Genomic DNA, 27,952 nt, shown 5'->3' with positions numbered 1-27,952 from the left:
GCAACAAATAAGTCTAGGAATATAAAAAAAGATCTATTAATCAGATAATCTCTTTACAACAAAACAAGTAAAAAACAAGCAACCATCTAGGCATAATTATTATTATTATAGAGACGTATTATTATTACTGTAGGCTACAACAGTAGCTTTATATATTGTCAATTTACTCATGTAAACCAAACATTTATTTTAATGGGCTGCCATGAAGATCTTTGAGTGTCTGTGTTTATGATATGACAGTATTCTCAAATGAAACGGTAAATTCTCATGAAGTGACGGTTTATGCGTTCGTGTCCTCATGACACACAGCAGAGACTACAAAACAGCGAGCTCTCGCGCATCTGTGCCAGTCACCCACAGAGATGTAGATTTTGCGGGAGTAATATTTAAATAGTATTTTGCAGTTTAATATTCACAGACACTAGTATATATTCGGCTACTGTCTGGAGCCCTGCGCTTTGACTGAAGCGACTGAACGCAGCTGCCGGTACTGAATATACTTGAGAGTCTGTAACTACCGGTACTACAGAGACATACTGCTAACCACTGATCTATAATATAGAAGCGGCTTCACTGTCTTTTGGCAGTTTAGAATGTGATGAGTGATCCAGTCATATATAGATAAGGGCTGCTAACGCGTTTTCATTTCTTCTTCGCTGCTCTAAACAGGGGTTGCTTGTGGCAACACAGCACAACTTCCTGTGTTTTCAATGCATTTTGAGCAGCGAAGAAGAACCGTGCAGCGGTTAGGCAAAGCTTGCGGTCATAACTAGGTATTTTTTAAGAAAATGGTATCGGATCGGTATATGGGTTCATGTACTCGCCGATGCCGATGCCAGAATTTGTTGTGGTATCGGAGATATTTCCGATACTAGTATCGGAATCGGAACAACTCTAATAAAAGTATAGTAAGTGCACATTATTAGTACAGCATTAAAATGATGAAAATACTGTTGTGCCTCTCAAGAAATCAAACGATCACCCCCTCTCACACATGGGACTATTTCAGTGCAATATAATCAACTTAATAAAGAGTGTTTATATGTGTATGCAACTTTATTAGAGAAAATTCCATCAACAGACTTCAAAATGTCTTGTTTCACGCTCACTTATTGCATTATACCACTGAATAATGTGCACACAGACTTTATTACTGGAACATACCATGTGCATCAGAGAAAATGGATTCAATTTGCAAACAATAAAGTATAATTCATAATTTCATGTAGCAATCCCTCATAAGGTCATTCACACCATCTTTATTCAGTGTCATCATCTTCCACTACAATGAACTGAACATTGTGACGTTTTTGGGACTGCATTTCATTTGATGTCATTCAAATGGCTTTAGAAGAACACAAGCACACAACAAACTCCAACAGTGATTGATAAATATGAAAACCATAGAGCTTGTCCTATTAAAATTATATGTATTTACCTAGAGAAATTGATAGAGGAAAACCTACAGTCAGCAGAAACATCAATTTTAAATTCCAAAAATGAAAATGCATAAACATAACAGGATATGACAGCACCCTGCTGTAAAAGGCTCCTAAGCGTAAACACGCACACACACTCAACCTCTCAAACAGGCTTAAGTTATCAATAAATAAAGTGGACAGTCAAATAACACAATGTTCTTAAACACTGTACATCTGGATCTCATAAAGAATGGCTTTTCAGTACAACTGAAGGGAACCTTTTCAGTAAAAACAGACAAAAACAAACAGAATTGACAGAAAATGCCACAGTGTAGATGGACAGCTGAACCGCCGCAATGTTACAGAAATATTAATGAGGATTTCATTGGGATGGCATCATGTTCCCCTCATTAGATTGAGTGTTTTGGGTTTGGTTATGAACGTACAATCAAATCTAGACATCATCAGCCAGTAAATATGATATTGTTGTTGTTCTCATTTATTGAGGACACACTTACAGGCTAAAAAATGGCAAACACATCAGTCTTTGATTCAACCATCACTCCAAAACCACTGAAACATCTACATCTTAGACTGATTAGACACTATCACTATAGGAAACCTGCTTGAAAAATAAGAGTTAATACTTTTTTGTTGCACGTATTTAAATGCTAACAGTTCATTTGATTATAACAAACAGCTAATCAGTAATTGCACAAGCTTTTGTTCATAGATACTCGGTCATAATAGGGTAATGATGAGTCCAGAAAAAAACAACAACAGTTTCTTGTTTTCTACTAAATGTGGCTATGAGGGTGTCCTCGGAAATAGAGGGATAACAATAATAGTAATAGATCGTACATTAGTTGATTTTGAGATCAGCACTCTTGTGCTACGCTTTGGCAATGTGTGATTAACAAGAACCGCAAGGCGCTAATTAAAGTTAGAACAACCTACTTTTAAAATAACTCTGCCCTACTTAAACTGAGGTTGGAGCAGGGCTTGTTTTACTCGGACTCCTGTAACTGTACTTTACTGCTTGTTTACGCTCAGCCTTGACAATTAATCGGTTCGATGAGTAGGTTACATGTTACAGGACCTTAGTGGGGCCACCTCATCACAATCAGTCATCACCTGTCGCTATTTGAGAAATATAACGGAAAAGTTTAGCAAACACAAAAATGAAACTGCGACTACGTTACACTGACCTTTTGACTTGGTGTGTAACGATAATGCAAGTACTCCGAAAAAACAAACAGACATCGCAAATTGACAGATTTTCTCCACAGACCTTGACCCCTTTGTGACAACTGAATGCCAGGGACTCTTTTCCTAGCATTTTAAAGAGTAACGTTTTGCCTAAACTGCTATCAGCCGATCAAATCTTTCATTTGCGATATTTTGACGAAGAAAAAAAGTTGTGAAAAACAACCCAAATAAAGCCATGCTGACATGTGGTGGTGGAGAGTGTGAAAAGTGCTAATGCTAGCCCTCCATCCTGGCCCGCGCTCCTCAGTGACTCCGGTGTCATCATGCAAGGCCAGGTGACGGTGGGACGGCTCTCGCTCGGTTGCACGCTGAGGATGGGATGCGGTGAGGTCCAGACAGAGGATGTGGGAGGAAGAAAAAAAAAAAACACTCATAACACGGCACACACAAACAAGTCCTGGGATGAATGTGACATTCCCACTGCTGCATGCTGCTGGAGATGTACACATACAAAAGGTAAACCGCCCATCATGCATACTGACTACCAATGGCAAAAATAGAATCCTTTTTGTCTTTTTTCCTATTTTTTTATCTCCTATCCTCATCCCATGTGTCTTCACTGTAAGGTAAGGCAGGGATTTATTTTTTTAAATACATATTTTTATCTGATGTGACTGTCTGTTGTTAAGACAAGCTCATTGACTACGCCCCGAGAGACCAGCAGTCTTAAGCAGTATATTCGAGACATCACCACCCCTCCCCCGCTGCTGATCTTCAACAGGTACGCCGTCCTCCAGAACGGTCACGGATCATCTCCGGAGTCGTTTCATCATTACGCCATGTAGATGAAGGTGTTAAGGTCCGTCTCGTCTCTCTTGATGTACTTGTGCTCAATGAGCCACTCGATCTGTTCCTTGATCATTTTCTTCTGAGGGAGGAACATGTTCTTCAGGATCTCCACCAGCTCGGTCTGGAGCTGAGCATTTGTGATCTTCTTACGCATCTTCATTATCTGAATGATGGCCTCCTGAAATGTTGCAGTCAAAGAAACAAACACATTAAGTCCACTGTAAAAAAACAAAACTATTTTACTATAAAATTACTTATTACAGTTCTTTTTACACCTAGAAAGGTAATAAGGACATAGTCATCAGTGGTTAAACCGTAATTTTATGAAGCTACAAGAATACTTCTTGTGCACAAAACAAACAAACAAAGGACCTTATTTAACAACTCTTCTGTGTCAGTTTTTGCTGCACCGAGAGTACCAAAATGCTTTTTTGCAATAATTAGTTTATCCACAAGGTGGCAAGACTGGCCTGGACCGTTGTTTTATTGTTGAAAAAAAATTAAGAAGATGGAACAATAACAACCAACAACTGGAACAGATCTATGTTGTGTGATGGAGTTACATGCAACTCTAGTTTAAACAAGTATAAGACATTACTTCTGTAGTGAATTAATGCAGGCTATGGACAAGGAAACTTTCTAACATTTCGAGTAACTCTGTTTGCACACATACTATCAAATGGAGTAAACTTTCAAAGGCTTCACATTAAACTGAAGTATACTTTGGGCTTTAGAAACTAGTGTTCATTAATAAAGAAGACTAGTAATGCTTTATGATAGGGATGTAACGATTAACTGCAAGCCAGTTAAAAAACGATTAAAATATGTGAGGATTCAAATCTGTTGAGATACTAAACAAATCGCGATACAATTAGGGGTAGAAGTTTATAAGAATGTATGTCTAAGGAGACTTACTGTCTTTAGAAAAGTTTAGAATAGATTTTTTTTTAATCTTGCCTCTGTATAAAGCATGCTCATTGAGCTTGTCTGATGTTTCGGTTTCATGTAGATATTTTTTATGAATAGTTTCACAAAACTGAAGTCAAATCATGCTGTTTCTGCTTCAAATTTCGAAATTATAATCTAATTTAGATTAAAAACTGCTCATGTTGCATATATAGAGCATCTTTGTTTGGATCATAATTAATTGCAGTGGTTGCCTTTCATTTTTAATGGAAAGAGCACAGACAAAGCCTTATTTTGTTTATTTGAAGATATTTATTTTATTTGTGTTATGTTATTTGTTGCTTATTTTAAAATTTCTATTTAATTTTGTTATTTACATTTACGGTACATTGAAATTTTGTTATTTAGCAGATTCTTTTATCCTAAGCGACGTACAAATGAGGACAATGGAAGCAATCAAAACCAACTAAAGAGCAATAATATGCAGGTACTATATTATTACATTGTTATATTTCAATTTCACAAAGAAACATGCAGCATTTCGTCCAAGCAATAATAAAAGGACACATTTAATTTAGAATTAGTCTTAAATCTCATTTAGTAAAAAAAACAAGTTGTGAATTCAATCGAATCATGAGTTGAGTGAATCGTTACATCCCTACTTTTTGATGTTTTGTACCTGTGTTCTTAATATTCTTAGCTGGACGATCCCTTCATTCTCCTCTTCTCTCATTCGCTCTGTCGTCAGCTGCAATCGGCCAATTAGGTTTATTTTCCCCCTCTTTTGAACCTTGGCGTTTTTTCTGAGGAGAAACAAAAATATATTTTAGGAGACCTTTATCTTTAGAAGAGACCATTTCTAAAGAGCCAGCAGGACAGGACATGTTCTTACATCAAGGAGAATTCCTGGTTAACGAAAAACAATGTACTGTCTGTGAAGTCTTTGGGAGAGCTCACTTGAGGGTCATATGACAGCACTTGGCGTTTGAGCTTCGGGAAGGCAACGAGAGACTGTAAAAAAAAAAAAGAGAGAGAAAGGAAAGGTTAAGTAGATGATGGAGCAAAAGCTATAAACAAAGATATTATAATTGATAATAATCAGTCTATTTTAGGTATTTGTAATTGATCTTTGAAAACACTAATAATTTAATAACACTGTAAAATTAATAAATAGATTCAATTAATAAATTATTTTAAGTGCTATTAATATTAAAAATATATATAAAATGCAAGAAATCAAGATAACTATTGTTTTTAATAAGCACACACAGCTCTTTGAACTTCTAGAATCACAAAATGAACTGTGGTCATGTTCTTACCCAGAGAGTTCGTCTCAGTTCAGCATCAGGCAGCTCAGTGGCAAGTTTCAGATTCTCAAAGCTGATCTTCTCTCGTGGTCTTTGGTTCCAGGCAAAAAGTACAGCAAGCTGAAAGGTCGTGACCTCCAGGTCGTACTGCCCTACTTCATTCTTAAACGTGATCTATCAGAGAGCAAACAGACTGATTAGCTACAAGTAGCAATTTACAGTTACAACAAATCACTACGAAGCACTAAACTTAGTGCATAAATACACCCACAATGCCATTGGACATGAGGTGGTGCCAGTGGAGTTTGCGGCCGCTGTGGTTCTTCTTGTAGAAGTCTTCCACCTCAGGAATGAGGTCTTCCAGCTCGGTGGGCAGAGACACAAAGACTTTCTCTGAGCTGCGTGACCAAGCTCCAGCATTCAAGATCTTTATGTTCACAGAGTCCGCTGGGTAACAGAATGGGGAGACCGCTTTTGATATATTTAATGCATCCTTGCTATCTAATAATATGCAAACTCAGTTAAAAAGGAGTGTAATGCATATATGGAGAGATAAAGCGAGCACCTGGTAAAGCGAGCTTGTTGTGTTTGTGCATTTCCTTGAAAACCTGGTTAAGATCTTCAGACACTTTGATGTCCTGGAACATCCTAGCTAGCTTGTTCACATAGTCAGCAGGCATCCCAACTTCCTGAAACATGCCAAACAATGAGCCATTAGAGTATAAAACACTCAAATGCTAATTCATACACTCTTATTAGTCCGTATTCTTACCCTGAGCCACTCAACCATGTTCTCCTCGATCTCACTGTCTGCTGAGATGTCCAGGATCAGACGTCTGGTCAAATGGGCTTTGTGGTACCTCATGAACACATCCTTATTCTGGACGTATTTTAGCACAAGTAGCTACAGGAAACAATGGTTTTTACATTTCAAAACCCTTTTAAGCACAACAACAAAACCATGGAGTAAACAACATGTGACTTTTACAACAGCCCCTCACCACTTCCTTCAGTTTGAGCTCGATCTCTTCTGAGGTCAGCTTTTTACTGAGTGGTGTTTTCCTTAGCAGCATGTCACAATAGTTTGCGAGCAGCTCCGGACACTTTGACTCTGGTTGTGTTTTTAGGCCCACTCTGCATTTAGAAACATCAAACCTGACTGATACAAGCGGATACAACTGAAACATGGATCGCTAAAGCTCACCAGCAGGTTTATTATATTTTATACTAAAATCATGAAAAATTATTTTTGTGACTTAAAATAAACTTTAACTGGAATAAAATATGAAAACAAAAACTTATTTCAGCAACTTTACTCATTTTAATTTAGTGTATTGTGATGTATTAAAATAATTAAGACTGAATTAAAAAATAAAAAGAACTGAAACGAATAATGAAAAACATATAAAATGAATGAAAACACAAAATATAAAAATAAAAACAAATTATAAATACTAATAAAAACTATAATAGTATCTAAATGATGCTAAAATAACATGGCTCACTTACATATGGACCCTTTTAAATAACAAAAAATTCCATATTTTTAAAACAGAAATATTTTCTAACCTGTTTTGTAATGCCAGATTTTTGTAAAGCTCTCCACTATAGACTATGACTTCAGTTTCTAATTTGCATGTAAATGTGTCTTTCAGTGTCCATCAGTATCTCAGACAGTCAACAGAAACCCAGAAGGCAGCGTTACTCACCCCTTCTGTTTCATTGGCAGCTCCAACTTAAATATTGTGGCATCATTCACAACTGCTTTGTACGCCTGTGGGGAAATGTTAAACATCATTAAAAAGGTATGTGAGATATAAAAACTTCCTTTTTCAGTCAAGTCAACAGCATTTCAAAGGGAGTTTTTGTTATATAACCTTCCATTGTATTCCTGTGTCATCACAGATATCTTGTAACCATCTGTGGTGTGATCTAGTCGTGCAGGCTACTTACTGACACCAGAATGAATATGGATAGGGCGGCAAGCTCACTTTGTCTCTGGCTGTAAGGAACCGAGGATCATCGTGGAACGCTTCTTTCACTAATTTACTAAATCGATTGAAGAGAGTCAGGAGCTGCTCCACGTACTTCTCAGAGTCCTGAATCGAAACAAACACAAACGTCAACACCTGTTCTACACTGTGGTCGCTTAATATTTGAGGATCTACTAAGGTCAAGGTTCAAAACTGTGACAAACATCTTATCAACATTAACCAATTATCCTTTATTTATACTGTGGAAAAACAAAAGCCAGCTAATGCTCTAAAATTCATAAAGCTCACAAAGAATATAATAGTTCTGCCAGTGTTTTGCTCACAGTTGTGATGGTCTCGGCAGTGGCCACCATGTCTGCCAGTCCAGCGCTGATGATGTGCTCCTCCAGGTCTTTCAGCATGGGTTCAATCCCATTGGGCACTTTGTCCATGAGAGAGAACATGAGGTGCAGCTCTGTGGGAGAAGAGCTCAGAGGTTTAAAACTGAAAGCTTTTGTTGCTAAGTCCGACTTCAACAGAGAACTGTTCAAAAGCTTGAGGTCATTAAGTTTATGTGATAAAAGAAATTCATGCATTTATTCAGCAACGGTATATGAATTTGATCAAAATGACAGAGACATTTATAATGTTACACAAGATATCTATTTGAAATAAGTGAACTTTCTATTTATCAAAAAATCTGGAAAAAGGTATCATAGTTTCCACAAAAAATATTAAACAGCATAGATTTTCAAATGATGCAAATCAGCATTATAATGATTTCTGAAGGATCATGTGACATTGAAGACTGTGGTAGTGGATGCTGAAAAATTAGCCTGCCATCACAGGAATAAATTACTTAAAAAAAAAACAAAACTATATTCCAATACAAAACAGCTACTTTATTCTGTAATAATAACACAATACTTTTTTTACTTTTACTTTTTTAATTAAAAAAATGCAGCCTTGTTAAGTATTAGATAATTAAAAGAAAATCCTAAAGAACCCCCAATTTGGTACAACAGTGTATATAAAACCTAAAATGGTCATTTTAAATATATCTAATAAAACATTTCTAAGTAGGCTCATACTCACTGTCAGTCTCATTGCGTTTGATCATGCCAGGACATTCAGCCAAGATAGTTTCTTTAAATGACGTTACCAGTGCATTCACACAACATTCCATAAGCTGAGGGAGAAAAAAATAATCCACAATTTCAATCTCACATCACATACCTGGTTATATTATTTAAATTAACTATTGAACAAGTTAAAAATAATAATACTATAGTATTATATTGTTCAATTCGATCTTTGCATCTGCCTCATTTCTACAAATGATATATTATTATTATTTAAAAGCCAATCATATACTCACTGCTTGTACAGAGTTACATTCACGTCTTGTCTCTAAATATCGTAGTGCGCGTTTTTCCTCTTCTCTTAATTTAGAGTCTGCCTGTAAACAGGGACATGAGAATATATGACTGTAAACACAAACGCAGAGTTTCAGGAGTCGTCAAACGCTCCTGTCGGCTATGCAATCTGATTGGCTGAAGAGCGTGTAGTTTAAAATCTGATGTCTGGCAGGTCGTACATATTTCATGTAGTTTTGAACTCCGTTCTGCTGCAGGTAGGACGGCGCCTGGGTCCTGTAGAACCTCTCAGTGGAGTCTAGGTAGGCTTTCTCAAAGTTATCCCTGTAGATCTGCAGTTTATCATCAGGATTGGAGCACAGGTTCACTGAGAAAGACATTGTAAGAGACGTTTCAGTTTTCATGATTAAAAAGATCAATTCAATGAAAAACCTGGAGTGAAGCTCACCATAGGACTCTCTGACCCCGATGACCAGCTGCGAGTCGAACGCTTCTCCCAGCCGTTCAGCATGGACTAACTTCATGGCACTATCCTGCAATCTGTTCTTGATGTTGGAGAATATGGATTCATTCCAGGTGTCCAGCATGAGCTGTGTGAACATAAAAAGCAGAACAAACCTATGAATCCCGTTCTAGGAAATCAAACTAAAAATCTCTCTTTTCTCACCTTCCTAACAATGCTGTCCTCCACATTGGACTTCTTGTTGCTGCCCTGTTTGCCCATCAGGGTGATCTCCAGCTGGCAGAACGGCTTGGGCAGAATGTCACACTGCGTGAAGAACTTCCTCCACTCCACGATGTAAGCCTTGAGAAGTGCCGTGTCATCTTGGTGACTGAGCACTCGCTAAACACCAACAATCGAGAATGAGACATGATCCTGCTAAAGAGAACATCAGCAGGTGGCTGAACCCTGAACCTCTCTTACCGCTTGAGCTTGTTTAATAAAGTCTAAGATGTCCTCTTTGAGGGCCTGGTGGATCTTTGCAGGTCCTTTGTCATCCCATAGACAAACCGCATGAACATCTCTGTGAGAACGGAAGAGATATTGAACAGATTGAACATTCAAACTGAAGTTAATGTGTAGGACATAAAAGATCTGAATTTATTGGTTCCTTACGAGAAGAGATCAAACCACTGCTGCTTAGTTACAGACTCTTGGCGAAGCAACTTCAGGACGATGGGGCGCATAAGATCCCACTTGTCCTCAAACTGGAGGGAACCCTTGTTCTACGCAAAAGGACAGTTAGAGAATGCATTCACATAAAACAATGAACCAGACATTATAGAAGACCTCTCGGTCTAAACATGTCCAGAAAATCAGAAACCTTACTGAATATGACTCACAAAGCACTTACAATAAGGCAAGCAGTTGTCTAATGTCTTTAAGAAACTTTTATGCCCTGGGGGTTGAGTTTTAATTATTATTATTATTAAATATATAATTCATGTTTTTATTATTACCTGTACTTTTTATATTACTTTTAATAACGTATTTCTTAGATTTGTATAACTTTTTTTCTTTCCTTTTCTAAAGCCTTTTATCATGTATATATTTCCTTGTTTTATTCGTGAACTAGACCCAGACTTTCGACCATAAAATATGAAAATACCTCTTAAAAATACATTTTTAAACTGTTTGAAATAAATGGACCAATTTGGTTATTGTGCAAAAATTCTACATTTGAAATTATATAAATCACAAATTTCAGCTATACCTGTTTTTTTCCCCCCAAACACTGCTGCTAATAAAATGTCAAGGTCTTTAAATTATGTTTTTTTTTTTTTTTTCAAATGATGTATTTGTTTTCCAAGGAAACAGTGAAGAGCCTGAAATGAAATATGAGACGTGAAGAAAAAAAGGAAAACGCAAGGTCATCAACGTCTCTTGTGAACAGAAATAACTCAAAAAGTTTCAAACTACTATTTAGTGGTATTTATTCAAGTATATGCTAGATAATTAATTTCAACAAGAAAACTAAGTCTTTCAATTTCATAAATGTTTAAAATGTCATGTCCACCACACAGATAGCATGTAACAGCAAATTCACCAAAGATAGAAAGGTTTTAATCAAACTAAAACTTTATGACTCTAATATTTACAATTTTGTACATCACTGACGATTTTTAACATATCTATGATGCCCAAAATGTAGTCTAGGTAGGCAGCTTACTAGATTTCAAGACAAAGCCACTATATTGAACTGTATGAAATTAAACATCATTATAGAAATGGGACGTGTCTTTAATTCTTACTCCCTGGATGATTTCTTCACATATTTCAAGTGCTTATAATGACATTGTGACATGACATGGAATCTTTTCTTGGTTTACTACAATACCAAACTCTTAGCAATAAGTTCAAGTTGAACTTGATGGCACACATTCACATTTTATATCATTAACTGAGTCATTCAACTCAGTGTCATTAAAACACTGACCAAGCTAGCAACATGCGTGCTAACTGTCACCAGGAGCACGTACCTTTATGATATATATTTATAAACAACATAATACAGAAGGTACACCTGTTGGAGTGAATCGTGACTTCAACTCGTCTGCGTACAGTGCAGTATTTTTGTGATTATTGGCTTTATTAATCTCAGCTAGCTCACAGCCTGCTAGCTAAACACAGGCTGCAAGACTATCTTCTAAACTCACTGGACATGGACGTGAGACTCCGAGCAAGCCGCTAAATCACGATGGCACAACACAGCCAGTTGAAGGCTATAGGCATCTAAAATGTTTTTTGGACTGTTTATGGAGAATTTGGAGGCAAAGAGCTTAAGTGTCTCTTACCTTTAACAAATTAGACATCGCCATGTTTCCTGAACTTATCCCCTCGTCCGATCTCGCGAGATTTGGTTCGGTATTAGAACTGGCGATGGGAACTACGATACATATTCAATCTTATTTTGTAAGCGAGTTTTCTTTTTGATTTGAAGATGCTTTCTCTTGGATTATTGGAATATTTAAAAGAGAATATAGGAAAATATAACATTATTAATTTCCTCTCTTTTCTTAATTTAAACCTCTCTTTTCTTTATTCAAAGTGGACTTAGACAAGTGTAGGCCTACAGTATGGAAAATATCCAAAGTTCAGTTAATTTGAAAACATTGAAGACTGTATGTTTATATTCGTTATTTTTGTCTTCTTACGATGTATAGCATTATGTATTTTTTTTTTTTTTTTTGTATTTGTTTATAATTATATCGTCTTCATTGTTTGATCCACGTGTTATAATAATAAAAAATGGATCTGCAAGTGGACTCACTGAAACTTGATATATGTAATTTATAGGCTATATATATATATATATATATATATATATATATATATATATATATATATATATATATATATATATATATATATATCCCTTTTATATATATATATATATATATATATATATATATATATATATATATATATATATATGTATATATATATATATATATATATATATATATATATATATATATATATATATATATATATATATATATAAATCTTAATTTTAATTTATTTAATTTAAAATTTATATATATGTACTTTTTATTTAATCTAGAAAAAAATATTTACATAGAAACATACATAAAGAGGATTTATACAATTTAGTCACTTTATAGCATCAAAAATAGCATAAAAAGAAAAGAAAAACAGGGAATAACTTAAAATAAATGAATAAAAGGTTTCAAGTAGACTTCAACATTTTGTCTATTTCAAATAACTTAACAATCGATTCAGTTCTTCTTTTACATCATGTAAATACAATCCATCACATAAAAACATATTTAAAGGGATACTCCACCCCAAAATGAAAATGAAAAATTTTCTGTGTCAGCTGCGAAGATGAATCGCCTCCTATAATAAACGTGATATTGCGTAGCTTGTCAGTGATCTATGGCTCTGTCTATTAAGTGCTGCTCCATTTGAAAACAGGTAATGGTGATTTAGTGGTAATCACGGAACCAGATTTACTGACTAGATGTGCATGATCATATCTTTAGATATATCACCCAGCCATACCTGGTACAAAAAAGTATTTTGGTCCATATAGCTAATTTTGCCCTTTGTGACAACTGTGAGGGGGGAGATTTTTTTTTTTTTATAAATCATCCTTTTAAGTTATATTAAGCCTTAAAATTCAGCATAATTAGGCTGCTGTCACCGACATCGAGCTAGGTGGGTGTGGCTTCAGCAACCAGCTCCCGCCTTTTCCCCATTTTTGATTATTCGGGAGTAACATGCGGTGACGCGTTGCCAAGATGGTGACGGTCAGCTCCACCCACTTTTGGCTTCAAAAACACTTTTCGGGAAACCAGTGAGTGTTTGGTGACCAATGACTATGTCCATGTTTTTATACAGTCTATGGTAGAAACAGTGTATCCTTGTGGCACAGCTGACACAGAAGAGCATATGCGGCATAAGGGTGTTTTGGAGAGACACAGAGGAGACTGTTCACAAAGGAATTGATGAATAAAGTCATTATTTTTGTTTTATTTGCATACAAATGTATTTTCGTCGCTGCATAAAATTACGGTTGAACCACTGATGGCAGATCGACTATTCTGACGATGTCTTTCATACTTTTCTGGACATTGACACTGTTATTTACTTGGCAGTCTATGGGACAATCTCAAGCCTCCCATTTTCCTCCAAAATATCTTAAATTGTGGTCTGTACATGAAAAAAGCCTTTACCGGTTTGGAACAGCATTGGGGGTAAGTGATTAATGACAAAATTTTCAGTTTGGGGTGGAGTATCCCTTTAATTAGAACCTTTAGGCCTAAAGTATAATTTATAACATGGCCGATTTTTGCATAGATTTTTTTGACCCCCCCCCCCCCCCCCCCCGTTTATTTTCTTTATTTTATTAAATTGTAGAGTCACACTGAAGGCATCAAGGGCTATTTGACCAAGAAGGAGAGTGATGGGGTGCTGCGCCAGATGACCTGGCCTCCACAGTCACCAGACCTGAACCCAATCGAGATGGTTTGGGGTGAGCTGGATCGCAGACAGAAGGCAAAAGGGCCAACAAGTGCTAAGCATCTGTCGGGGAACTCCTTCAAGACTGTTGGAAGATCATTTCAGGTGACTACCTCTTGAAGCTCATCAAGAGAATGCCAAGAGTGTGCAAAGCAGTAATCAAAGCAAACGGTGGCTACTTTGAAGAACCTAGAATATGACGTATTTTCAGTTGTTTCACACTTTTTTGTTTTGTATATAATTCCATATATAATTCCACATGTGTTAATTTATAGTTTTGATGCCTTCAGTTTGAATCTACAATTTTCATAGTCATGAAAATAAAGATAACTCTTTGAATGAGAAGGTGTGTCCTAACTTTTGGTCTGTAGTGTATGTTAATAAAGGAGTCATTGAACTTAAAATATTTCTGTTTCATTTTATATTTTATTTGTAGCATTCAATTTTAAATTATTGAACTCATGTCCATTGTTAAATAATCAGGAAATTTGTTTGCAAAATGTAGACATAAAAAACCAAACATACATAAAACCAAATATCATTAGGCTACATAAAAATTACTATAAATATATATATTGTGTTGCAACTGTGAGACTCATTTTCCTTTTCATGAAGAAACTTGGCTTGATTTTCTAACAAAGGCGTTCTGGCAGATTTTCTCACAAATGCAATTTAGCAACTTCCTTTTCCAAAAACAGCAGATATAGCGCTGTCGGTCAATTCACGCTAGTCTCCTGAGACCGGAAACACCTGTTTACCTTTTCAGGGAATACAGCAGATCAACATGAGTGTTGAACAGGAGAGGAGTTTTACTACATGTATACCCAAAGCAACCCTACTACAATGTAAGTGAAATTCACAGAAAGTGCTGTAAAGCTGCTAACGTGATTGATTGGTCCAAAAATCAATAGTGACATGGCTATACATTTAACTAGCACCAATATTTTGCACCAAAAATGAAACCTTAGACAATTTACTTTGGTATCAGATATAGTAAAATCACCCAAAACAAATCACATTATTTAGTACAATATCTTAAACTTTTTAAATGTTCTGGTGTCACTCTTGTCCTGTGAATTGAAGGATCAAGTTCATGATGATATATTACTAAATTCAGCATTTTAATAAACAGTGGTTTACCAGTATTTACATTTACATTTATTCATTTAACAGACGCTTTTATCCAAAGCGACTTACAGATGAAGACAGTGGAAGCAATCAAAAACAACAAAAAGAGCAATGATATATAAGTACTATAACAAGTCTCAGTTAGGTTAACACAGTACACGTAGCATGGGATTTTAACGAATATAATAAAAAGAAAACAGATAAAAGAATAGAGCAAGCTAGTTAGAGGTCTTTACACATACACACACACACATACATATACAATTGCATAATAAATGAAAAGAAAATAGAATACAAAAAGATTAAAAAGGTAGTTAGATTTTTTAAAGAATAGAATTAGAATAGTGAATTTTAAAGTTAGAGGGTCAAATAAAGATGGAAGAGATGTGTTTTAAGCCGATTCTTGAAGGTGGCTAAGGATTGAGTTGGGGAGTTCATTCCACCAGAAGGGAACATTTAATTTAAAAGTCTGCAAAAGTGACTTTGTGCTTCTTTGGGATGGCACAATCAAGCGACGTTCACTTGCAGAACGCAAGCTTCTAGGGGGCACATAAGTCTGAAGTAACGAATTTAGGCAAATGGGTGCAGAGCCAGTGGTAGTTTTGTAGGCAAACATCAATGCCTTGAATTTTATACGAGCAGCTATTGGAAGCCAGTGCAAATGGATAAACAGAGGTGTGACGTGTATTCTTTTTGGCTCATTAAAAATTAATCTTGCTGCTGCGTTCTGAATTAATTGTAAATGTTTGATAGAATTGGCTGGAAGACCTGCCAAGAGGGCATTGCAATAGTCCAGCCTGGACAGAACAAGAGCTTGAACAAGGAGTTGTGCAGCATGTTCCAAAAGAAAGGGTTTGATCTTCTTGATGTTGAATTAAACAAATCTGCAGGATCGGACAGTTTTATCAATGTGGTCTGGGAAAGTCAGCTGATCATCAATCATAACTCCAAGGCTTCTAGCTGTTTTTGAAGGAGTTATGGTTGATGTGGCTAACTTGATGGTGAAATTGTGATGGAACGATGGGTTTGCTGGAATCACAAGCAGTTCTGTCTTGGCAAGGTTGAGTTGAAGGTGATGGTCCATCATCCAGGAAGAAATGTCAGTTAGACAAGCTGAGATGCGAATAGCTACCGTCGGATCATCAGGATGGAATGAGAGGTAGAGTTGAGTGTCATCAGCATAGCAGTGGTATGAAAAGCCATGTTTTTGAATGACAGAACCTGATGATGCCATGTAGACAGAGAAGAGAAGTGGTCCAAGAACTGAGCCCTGAGGCACCCCAGTAGTTAGATGTTGAGACTTGGACACCTCATCTCTCCAAGATAATTTGAAGGACCTATCTGATAGGTAAGACTCAAACCATTGAAGTGTTGTTCCTGAGATGCCTTTCGCCAGTAGCGTTGATAGGAGGATCTGGTGGTTAACCGTGTCAAAAGCAGCGGACAGATCAAGCAGGATAAGTACTGAAGATTTGAATTCTGCTCTTGCCAGTCTTAGAGCTTCAACAACTGAGAGCAAGGCCGTCTCAGTTGAATGTCCACTTCTGAAGCCAGATTGGTTGCTGTCAAGGAGATTGTTGTGTGTGAGAAATGTAGAGACTTGTATTGTATTGTATTGAAATGTATTTCAGAATGATTTTAACAATGTCATGATTAGAAAATAATCTTTGGGTCGAAAAGAGCTAAATATACAGATACACGTATGGAATTGTTTGAAACGGCAAAGGATCAACTTTTATTTGTATATAGTCACAATAACAACAAAAAAATGTGCTTTTGTAAAATAAAGAAAACAAACAGGGTGCGCTTTCTTCTGTCTCAGTCTCTGGAAACTTTCTTCAACTTTGACAAAAGTTTGTATTTTGAAGAGTCATTCATATAATTTCTGACAGTAGCCTTTTTTAATTTTCATAAGGGATAATAATGTTTAGACTATATATATGTACATTTATATAGCAGAATCATACGGTAGCCGAGAAGTGTAAAACAGACCACAATTTACAAATTACAAACGCAAATACAAATCTTAAAAACTAAATAACAATTCAGAAAATGCAACAACAATTCTGAAAACTGTATATAACAAGTCAGACAACACATAGACAAATCTGAAAATAAAATACCAAGTCAGAAAACAATGATAAATCCAAGTAGCCTAGGTCTCTGCGGACCAAAAAGGAGGCATTTCTCAAATGTTTGAGGGTCCGTTTGAGGTGCCTGAAATGTGGCAGGGCTACATAAGGGACAGGGTCACAATTAAAACAAAGACTATAAATTTCATCTTACAAACAATATATTTTTGACACAAACTTAAGCAAAATATATGGTAATATATGGTCCTTCCTGGGCTGTGCCCCATTCTTCAGTTTGGACTCTGTGCTTGGTCCAATTTACGGCGGCGACGGAAAAAGCCACACTAAAAATGAGATCACAAGAGTCAGTATAGATCCTTACAACTCTCACAGTTTCCTCATTATGCACAGGATTAAGCATAAAACACTAAAATAACCAACTATATCCACCAAAATGTGCAGTACACAACTACAGTTTCCTGCAAGGAATACAATATCCAATGCAATGTGCTTGACTTGATCTTCCTTGTAAACAACATCAGTGTAATTGTGTAGACAGAGAGGAAGTGTTTGCTTTACCTTAATGAGAATGGCAATGATGATGAAAAGGAGCAGAAACCCCCCTATGGATCCTCCAATGATGGGACCTATAGATGTCATCACACGCAGCTTCGTAATTATCACCTCCACCTGCATGGCATGATTAAATCTATCAGTAACTATCTAAATACGTGATAACATGTTTGGAAAAAAGGACTGCAGCTCACCGGAATGGTCCTCGAAGCATCCTTCGCAGCACAGACAGTATCATCAAAGCTGTATGTTCCTACGGCAGTGATCTTGTTTGATTTCTCCTATCAGTTAGAAAAGATTTATTGTATAAACAGCCCGCTGCTGCAAATGATTGTCAGAATACCCGAACTATATAACCATACCTGAACATCATGTATCAAAACAGTGGCATTAATAATGATTTTCTGCAGCTTTTCTGCAGTCATGTTACAGCTGATGACATAGGATCCCTAGACGCACAAAAATATAAAATATATTTTATATTTATTCTACTTTTATTTAACATTTTTTGAAATCAGGGGCATTTTTTTAGGGTAATATCATACCTCCACTTTAGTATTTTCTGGAAAAACACACTCCTAATTTGAAAGGAGCAATAGATTAGTTTGAAAATTTTTATGTTGTATATTGTTTTTCTATACAATACAATATAGTCTATGAACTAAATATTGCTTTGCATGTGATACCTCACGTGGTGTGACACTAATGATGTCCAAATCAGTTTTGAATGTGTCCTTTGTTATAGTTACAACTACACTGATTGTAGCGCCATACTTATTTCCACCTGCAAACTAAAACGGAATACAACATTTAATGTGTAACATAAATGTAAAAAATCATATTTAGCTCATTCTGTTTTGAGATTGAATTTTTATATACTGTACCTGATATACAAACTGCATATTCTGAGTCTTTCCTTCTTCTCCTTCTTCAATACTAAGTCTGCTTGGATTGGCGGAGCTGTTGTTGAGAAACAAATAATGATAATAATAATCATAAATATACATAAAATTACAAAATCAAGTGGGTTTAAGATACTGGTTGTATGTTCACTTACCCAGTTAGCTGGAGTGGTAGGGAATACTTCACAGCAAATGAATATATTTTAAAGTCCAGAATTTCCAAGCCATTATTCTGACTAAAACCAGAGAAAAGATTTTCAAAATAAATATTTTAAAATAAAAAAGCAGATTTTTTTACATTGTAAAAATGTAAACTTATTTAATTAAAAGATTATTGGAGCACATTTTGCAAGACGTTCTAAAAAATAGTTTCTAAACTAAATTCTTTTTTGGAAATGCAGTTCTCAAACCTGGTTAGATTAGCAATAATCTCAGCATTCTTCAAATCTGATTTGATGTAACTGAGCTGCCATGAGATGAAAAGGTTGGTCTAAAAAAAACAAAATTTTTAATTACTGAAAATAAGCAGGAAAAAAAGATCAGATTTCCGAATGTTTCAAAGATGTGTGACTGATTCGTACCTGTGCTTCTCTTTTGAAAACAGGGTGTTGAAGATTACACTGTATCTGATTGTCATTCTTCACAGGACAGGTGGCACCTTCTATTTTCTGTAAGTGAGACACCAAACCAGTGTGTCGCATATCTATTAAATGTGTCAACAGCAGATTTAATTGTCTTTTAAAGATAAGCTCATGTTTTAACCTTTTGTCTCAGTATGCTGGGGAAGGTCAAAGTCAGGGTGGTCTTATAGGAAGGGTCTCCAGTGTTTATAAGACTGAAATTGATACTCAAGCTTTGAGTTTCTCCGATTATGATCAAAGTTTCACTGAAATAGAAATGATTTTAGTTACAAAAACTCAAAACAAAATTAAAATAAGAGTTCATTTAATCAGTACATACCTAATTTTTGAATGAGATAATGTAATGTTTGGTTTACAAGAATTGCAATCCTTTGTAAAGGAAATCTATAAAAGGCACAAAAAAAATACCAATAAAGATAATTATATGATATTATCATTTTAAATGTTATTACAGATATTTAAAGTCATTTAATGAACCACTTCACAATTGGATTAGATTTTATTTTTTATTTATTCAGCAAGGGTGCATTTAATTATTCAAAAGACACATACTACATAACTTATTGTATTTCAAATAAATGATGTTCTTTTGTAATTAAAGAATTCTCGAAAAAGCATTATGGTTACTACCAATCAGAAAATTAGAATGATTTCTGAAGGATCATGCGACAATGAAGACTGGAGTGGATTTTGAAATATAGTCAAACAGAAAACAGTTATTTCAACATTTTTATATTAAATATTAGTATTTTCAGCTGATTTCTGATCAAATAAATGCAGCCTTGATGGGCTTAAGACACATTTGAAGAATCTTTCTGACTCCAAATGAAGTGAACAAATAGTAAAAGACAAATGTTATTAATTTGTTCAAAAATATTTTACCTCCTTTACAACCTCTGTTGTAGTAAATGCATCAAGAATTCGTGGAGGGGTTTCATTTTGATGTAGATCCAATGAAAAATTCATCTTAAATTCAATAGGTAAAAAACAATCAAAACAGCCCTGAAAGGAAAACACAGTTGTTCTCAGTCAGCATCATAAAGAAAGAGTCATCGCTCTCCATTGATTTTTATGATAACTAATTTGCCTTTTACAGAATGCTGTCAATTTTTCTCACAATTTGTAGTACCAATAGGATTAGGTTGAAAAGCTGTCCCTGTTTCAAGTTTTATTTTGTTAAAAACTGGACAAGTGGGGTAGGTAAAAAGAGCCAACATACCAAATATTTGAGGTTGATAAAAGTTGTACACTCTTCATCTGGTTTCAAGGTTAAGGATTTTTCTAAGAGATCTCTGCTGTCAACAGTGAGACGCTTTTTGTTTACTCCAGAATCCAAGGCAATTTGGTACTTAATAGGAAGATCAACTTAAAATGATAGAAAGTGAATATGGTTAAAATAATCATGAAGATAGTTCTGGATCAAAAATAATCACTGAACTGAAAGAGAATACTTACTTTTAAGATTTTCATTAACCACTTTAAAGCATATTTGGTACTTTATGTCAAACTTGCTGGATATTTCAGTCTTCTGTTGATTGAGAGGAATTTCATCTGGAATGATTGTTATTTCTGGTTTGATAACAATAACAGGGATAGTCCTGTAAAAAAAATAAAAATAATGAAACAACATCTACAGAGAAGGTCCCACCATCTATAAATGAAACAGAAAGTACACTAAAGTATAATATAAAAATAAATAATTGTTTGTCACTTTGAACAACATAACTAGATATTTTTTACTCACTCAAAAATAAGCACTCCCCCTTGACTTCCAACAGCGATGAAGGCCTTATTTGATGCTTTATCAGGTGCACCACTTACTGACAGACCAAAGTGCACAAGTTTCATTCCAAAATCTGAGGGTGAAATTTTCTAGGGAGGAAACAGCAAATTACAAAGAGACTCAAACTGAATCAGTCTTATTTTTTTAATTTTTATAATTTCTGCTATAGTGGGATTTTTGTTTTAATCAAGTTTTTATAATTTTATTTTATTAATTTGATTAAAATAATTAGTATAAAATAAATATATACATCAAAAAATAAATAATTTAAATTATATATATATATTCGTAATTCGTAATTTTACAACAATTAATTTCAAATAATAAAACATAACATAATATAACAATAATATATGCTGAAACGCACTTGTGAAAAAATAAGTCCATGTTTGAATCCATTGTAAATGTAAATGCTTCCAGAGGAATCTGTTTCTAGAGGAGCGCCAACTGCTACATCATTGAACTTGTTCCCATCAATGTCTCCTATAGAGGCAATGGCTGCACCAAACCTGGCGAAGGTCTGACCTTCATCACCCTTCAGCTCACTGGACACACTCTCAAACCTGTCCTGCTTTGGGATGATTAAAAACACCCCCGTGAGATGTAAATTTAACCAGTCCACATTTATTCAAGAGCTGAAAGGAGAGTATGATCTTACCTGATTCAGTTTGTACACTAGCACTTTGCCTTCTTCTCCATTTCGATGAAAATGTGGTGCTCCAACTAAAAGATAATCTGTGTATTTATCTCTATCAATGTCCAAGGCACAAAGAACCGATCCAAAGTAAGATCCAACCTATGATAATTATACATAATTTATTACTATCATATATCATATATAATTAATTAACAAATGCATAAACTAGAGCTTGTAACTGACTGACCGGCAAATAATCAATCAGAAGAAAAAAAAAACTTTCTTAAAGTAAAAAAAAATATTTATTTAAATGTATTGTATTGTTTAAAAACTTTTCAGAGGTTTTAAAAGCTCATACTGACATTTTTATCAAATATTTCACTTTTTCTATGAATTCATGATATATACCATTTCAAGATTACTCTATTCATTTTAGTGGAAACTGGTCATCAAAAATGGTCTGCTCTTAAAAAATTACTTTCTTTGATTGAGTGCCAAAAACTTAAAACAAACAAACAGTTTGGCGTGATAATATCAACAGTTTTAACTTTAAATACCTGATCTCCTTGGAGCACATACTTTGTAGAGCCATTAAAAATAAAAACCCCACCAGTCAAGTTATACCGTGGTGCACCAGATATGTAGAGTGTTTTACTGGGTTTTACTTTAGCAGAAGTGACACTGTAACCTGTGATTCGGGAAGGAGATTCAACAAACATGAACCTGAGATGACTTTCAATTATTCAGATATATACATAAAAAAATCAATTGATTTCACAACATTTATTTTAAAGATGTTTAAATTCTCACACAAATAAATGACACCTCCTCAAAAACCCCTTCAAAAATCCAACCTTCACTCACCTAAATAGGAAAATTTGGGTCCATTATTAGAGTCATTCAAGAATTGCACCGTGTCACCAGATTGCAAAAAGACTCCACCACTCCAGTCATAGGCTCCAACGGCTCCAAAAAGATAAGAATTCTACACAGAAGACAAAAAACAAATGAATGATATTAGTAGAACGATTAATAATCTTGGGAAATGTTGTTGCAAACATCCACGCATTGTTAATAGTGATACAAAGATCAGTTTCTCAAATTAAAGCTATAAGAAACTAGAAATCCTTCTTACGTCCTGCGTGATATGGGAGCTGAATCCAGTTTCAGCCAGCTGGAACCGAAATCCTGCACCTTGCTGAGTGCCTAAGACACAAAGTGTTCAGATAATTGCATGAAAACCAGTAGATGGCAACAATTGTTGGTTTTCACGAGTAAGTCATTGATCATTCACTTAACAATTCATTAAAACATGCTAACTTTTTTAGGGACTAAATGCTCTTTATGGAGGAGTCACTGAAACCATTTCCTTAAAGTACTCTGAGTCATGCACACACAAAAAACATCTACATGTGTTGATTGGAGATAAAATGCTTATATAAAATGATAAAATGATTCTACAATGGCTTTGTTCAGAACAACGTTCGTTTGCAATGAACGTGAAATGGGAGTCAAGCCCGTATTCTTTACCAGTAACCATAGCGACAGTGACCGAAGTAAAATCAAAGATGGCGACGTCCATAAAACTGAAAGCCTTATCACTTACTGACACAACAAGATTCAAATCGAGCCGCGAGTACTTCAAATCTTCAGCAAACCGACAGCAGCTTTTAAATTTGGGTGGGGAGAGAAGCATTTGAAATGCACGCAGAACACAAAACTGACAGAAGCAGCTCCGGTGGAAAACTGACGGGATTTAAAACTTTCAGATGACAGACACAAAGTTAATTTCTCCGTCACTACCAGAGACTGTATAAAAACATGGATGTAGTGTCTGTGATTGGTCACCCACTGGTTTCTGTAGACCGTTTTTGAAGCCAAAAGTGGGCGTAGGTGGCAGTCACAAACTTGGCAGCGCGTCACCACGCGTCACTCCCAGATAATTGAAAATAGGGAAAAGGCGGGAGCTGGTTGCTGAAGCCACACCCACCTAGCTAGACAGTGGGTCATTAGGTCATTATACTGTGAGCAGAACACTGTAAATGGCATGCGCTCTGTGCAACCAAAGTCATATGGCAATATGAACAGCGTAAAAAGCAGGAATTTTCATGCACACTAAAACGCTGCCAGATATCGCGTCGACATATTTTCGCACGTTTTTTACGCCGTTTGTAGCACTGATCTTGTAGTCACAACAACGTAGCCTATATTATGGTGCAAATACTGTTTGTTTAAAAAACGCCATATTTGACAGCGTTTGGCTGTAAGCACAATTAATCTATAGTGTAATTCTGAACTTGTCCTTAAAATTTGACAGGTGTGAGTTCGGTTACAGATTTCGGATGTCACGCCCGTGAATAACCAAACTGTGAACATAACGGTTGCTGCTGTGTGAACGTGGCCATACTCAATTAATTAAATTCTTGTTCACTGAAATGTTGTATAAAAACAGTGTCACTCTGATTATCAGAAAGGCTTAATTTTACAAAGGCTGTTTATGTAGACTCCTGCAGCTCATTCAATCAGATTGTAGTAGCTATGCAAACTATCCACAGAACTGCCTTTCTCTATTACAGTGTAATGTTTACTGAAACTTTCTTACCTTCAATTCCAATTAAACTTTGTTGCAGTAATGACAGAATATCATTTAATGCAGCATAATTGGAAACATTGAAAAATTTGCCACGGTCTGCTATCTCCATCATCTCTCGTATTGCTTTATCTTTTTCCAGAATGCCATCACCAACCTAAAGGTAACAGTGGTTATTGCAAGTGTATGGGTTTTATGATTTATTTGGTAAACCATCATAAGATCCTTGACTATACATTAGCAAGCTATGAGTAAAAAGATGATATGAGTGTTTTAGTAGGACTCTAGATTTATCTGCAAGACAAATTAAAATAAATGACTGTAATTTGTAACTCAAAAGATGATGCACATTTAAAAACTTTAAAATGTTATTTATTATCTATAATGCTGTGGAAAGCAGTAAACATGACACTTACTCCTATGGAATAGCGAGTGATGCCTTTCATTTGTGGCATGTTCAAAACATCAGTAAGACTCATCTCGTCTCCCAAAATGTCTCCGTCAGACAATACAATGATAAATTTTTTGGAGTTTATATTTGATCCATTCTCAGGGATGAAAATATCTGTGCTGTAAATAACCAGTTAAACCAGTGAGATCATGACATTAACGTATCACCAACAAAAGTGCTCCAGGTCAATCATGTCATATTTCCTATCATAATCTGTAAACTCACAGGACATGATGGATGGCTGAGGCGGTCTTCGTGGTATTGTAAATTTGCTGTATTTCTTTTACCTTTTGCAAGGTTTTGGCCTCATTTTCATTGTCTAGTAGTGAGATCTCTGTCCTGATCTTAGTACCATATTGCACTATTGCAAAGTTACACTGAAGAGAGAGGTTTTTATTTTATTTTATTTCTTTAGAGAAAACACATTTTAAATTGTGCTTAAAATGTGTCATAAAATGTTTTAGTTTATACTTGCATCAAAACATGTTTTCCAAACATTATTCATGACATTGTAGATGAATTCTTTGGCTCTCTTAAAGTCATCAGGTTCAATACTACCAGAGCCATCCAGCACAAAAGCAATCTCTGTCCCAGCATCTACAAAAGATGATCTAAAACATCAGTACAGAAGTAATGGCTTCATTGATCTATGCATCTGTAGTACAACAACATCAGTTTGAAATAATAGCCTAAATGCTGATATATTTCAAAAGCTGAACAAAGATTAGTACCATCCTCATCCTCATCTTCCTCTGTGTCATCCAGCTGGGCATCTCTTCTCATCCTCCGTTTAACTTGCACATATTGACAGAGATGTAAAATAAATCAGATTCCTTAAATGAGTAACACTAAGGCAACAGTTTATTAAAATTTCAGATGTGCTTTCCAATATTTCTGAAGCATTTAATGTGGTTTTAACTCCTCTCGTTTCAGATAAATTCTTATGAAAAGGCTTTTAACGAAGTGAAGCCATTTATTTGATCAAAGCTTATATCTTACATTTTATTCATTATTATAAGAATGGTTTATTTATTTAACTTCCTCTATTTTCTTTTGTCTCTCACTGTGAATATAGTCTTGGTAGATGGCATGATATTTATAAACAAACTAACCTTCATCAATCCTTCTGCATTGATTATGATTGTTGTTGTTGTTGCTGTTGACTGAGAAGAACGAGATTTTGAAAGGTAAGGGTTTTTAATCTGTTTGAATCTGAAATACTATAATGAAATCACCCGATCTTACCTAATGCCAAAGGATTCAGTTTTCTACCAACTCTTCCGGAGGGATTCATCGGTTTACAATCTCCGTTCAAATCCTCAGTTGCTGACTTCTTTATGCGAACTTGATTACACATCTTACGAGAAAAAAAATAAACGAATCGAAATATTTAATTTTTTATCTTTCACAAAAAGTAATTCCCTTTCATATTCAATTATCATTTTCATTACAACAAAACAAACAAATGTTAATATCTTATTTTAATGAGAATTTGAGGCAGATGTTAACTTATAGATACACAATAACTCAGAAGATTAAAGTTTTCAGTGGGAAAGTGCTGATATGTTTTTGAGGGACTTCACAGTTATGACTCACAACGCTGATGGCTTCCTCCTGATAGTCACATCATTCTGGACAATTGCCAAATGTCCCAATAAATAAAACAAATACAACTCCCCAGGAATAACTGTGGTATCCTGACATTTCTAGTCCTATTTTACATTTTCCCACTATTTTCCAGCTCTCTTAAAGACTATGTCCTGTTTTTCTGAAGAAGAACAGATACATTTCTGTCTGCATATGTACTGGTGAAGACACAATCTGTGGTTTCAACAGTGTGACAGGCTCAAAGGTTTGTGCAAACTATATCTGATAAACAGTTTACTTCTGGTTTGGTATAGCTTTGTGGTCAAACTTTTGCAAGTAAGGTTGAGAATAAAACAGTTGCCAGCCATATGTGACATCCTTATAAGGATCTTTATAAATACCATAACATGTTGTTCCTCTTCTGATGTCAGGCTAGATACTGATGCTACCGGTCTCAGGCCTTTAGGTTTTTCACCTTTAAAAGAGATATTGACGTAATAAGAGTTTTACAGTGAAAAGGTAATTGTGTAAATCAATGAGGACATTGTGAAAATAACAAAGTAAAGTTTTAAGAGGAATCAATGTTATGAAAATACATAGACAAATGTACCATCAGAATTCACTTCAACGCATTCATCCTTTAAGATGCATCTGAAAAGTGCTCCATTTTTGGGGGAAGGAACAAAAACTCTAGAATACACACATTACATTTTTTTTACAAAATTGTGATGCTCTTAAAAATAATCTAATTTCATTTACTTAAACACACTCACACACACACACACACACACATATATATATATATATATATATACACACACACACACACACACGCACAGTTAAAATTATATACAGCTCTAATAAATTACCCATCTGTCAATTGAATAATGGTTTGACCAAAGAATAGATCATCAGTTATTTGAATGCTGAACCCGCTCACACTCCATATGACTGTAACATACAAAAATAATTCAGACCACATACTTTTATTTCATGGGGACAATGTAATAAGATTCATTATTTTTTTTAAATAATATTATTTCTGCTTTTGCCCAGATATTTTCAGATTCAAATAAAGAAAAGTTTAAAACATGACATCTCAAATAAATGTTATCAGCAAACATTTACATCAACATTATAAATCATTACATACCAATCATAAATAGCAGTCCTCTGTACATTTTGTGAATCTGATCAACTCCACACTTAAAAAAACATATCAGCACAGTGAGGAAGAAAGCAGCTCCTTTGTGGTCTTCAAATAAATGTATAACAGCACACAGTCGCTGCTGTGCTGACTGTTAAACCCGCCCCCACCACACACAATTTAAACAGCATTTTTTCTCCTAAATGAAGCTGAATTTAAAATTACTAGCTTGTTACACAGAATGTTATAGTTGTTGGTGTTTTTTTTCCGACCAAGACAATTTTATGGCCCTTACGCAACAAAAATATATTTTTCAATATATTACGTGACAGTATATTTCATGTGTCTCCATATATTCTGAAATGTACATAGTAATATATCTTATGATATATTATATAATAATATATTATATA

General features: G+C 35.1%; 2 protein-coding genes across 3 annotated transcripts; both read right to left on the bottom strand.

The window, feature by feature from the left end:
- Positions 1-1,037: 1,037 nt before the first annotated feature.
- On the bottom strand, positions 1,038-11,908 carry LOC127972679 (cullin-5-like). Of its 2 annotated transcripts, none has more exons than XM_052576364.1 (19): positions 11,838-11,908; positions 10,159-10,268; positions 9,967-10,066; positions 9,709-9,885; positions 9,490-9,631; positions 9,263-9,408; positions 9,044-9,124; positions 8,761-8,854; positions 8,010-8,140; positions 7,684-7,791; positions 7,402-7,466; positions 6,694-6,847; positions 6,465-6,596; positions 6,258-6,381; positions 5,964-6,139; positions 5,705-5,866; positions 5,278-5,396; positions 5,065-5,188; positions 1,038-3,657 (listed from the first exon to the last, which is right to left on the bottom strand). In XM_052576364.1, exons 1-19 carry the CDS (start codon positions 11,859-11,861, stop codon positions 3,463-3,465), a joined length of 2,364 nt encoding a protein of 787 aa, XP_052432324.1. In that variant the 5' UTR covers positions 11,862-11,908; the 3' UTR covers positions 1,038-3,462. The 2 variants fall into 2 exon arrangements, with proteins under 2 accessions (XP_052432324.1, XP_052432326.1); XM_052576366.1 differs by having other exon boundaries at positions 6,694-6,826.
- A 4,956-nt stretch (positions 11,909-16,864) lies between these two features.
- LOC127972248 (integrin alpha-E) lies at positions 16,865-27,952 on the bottom strand. The gene is made up of 32 exons (XM_052575615.1): positions 27,546-27,952; positions 27,262-27,343; positions 27,003-27,082; positions 26,794-26,867; positions 26,051-26,162; positions 25,918-25,968; positions 25,537-25,599; positions 25,281-25,402; positions 25,031-25,182; positions 24,771-24,924; positions 24,367-24,511; positions 22,900-22,970; positions 22,629-22,749; positions 22,322-22,452; positions 21,786-21,923; positions 21,495-21,698; positions 21,089-21,216; positions 20,800-20,942; positions 20,564-20,709; positions 20,227-20,346; positions 19,664-19,728; positions 19,466-19,589; positions 19,285-19,371; positions 19,114-19,193; positions 18,859-18,939; positions 18,686-18,761; positions 18,488-18,592; positions 18,347-18,379; positions 18,164-18,250; positions 17,996-18,082; positions 17,808-17,918; positions 16,865-17,572 (listed from the first exon to the last, which is right to left on the bottom strand). The coding sequence occupies exons 1-32, from the start codon at positions 27,571-27,573 to the stop codon at positions 17,519-17,521; spliced, it is 3,255 nt and encodes a 1,084-aa protein (XP_052431575.1). The 5' UTR covers positions 27,574-27,952; the 3' UTR covers positions 16,865-17,518.

The sequence above is a fragment of the Carassius gibelio genome, chromosome B15 (assembly GCF_023724105.1).
Source record: "Carassius gibelio isolate Cgi1373 ecotype wild population from Czech Republic chromosome B15, carGib1.2-hapl.c, whole genome shotgun sequence".
Classification (NCBI taxonomy): Eukaryota; Metazoa; Chordata; class Actinopteri; order Cypriniformes; family Cyprinidae; genus Carassius; species Carassius gibelio.
Note: the sequence above shows the minus strand (reverse complement) of the source record. Positions and strands in the feature narration are given on the sequence as shown.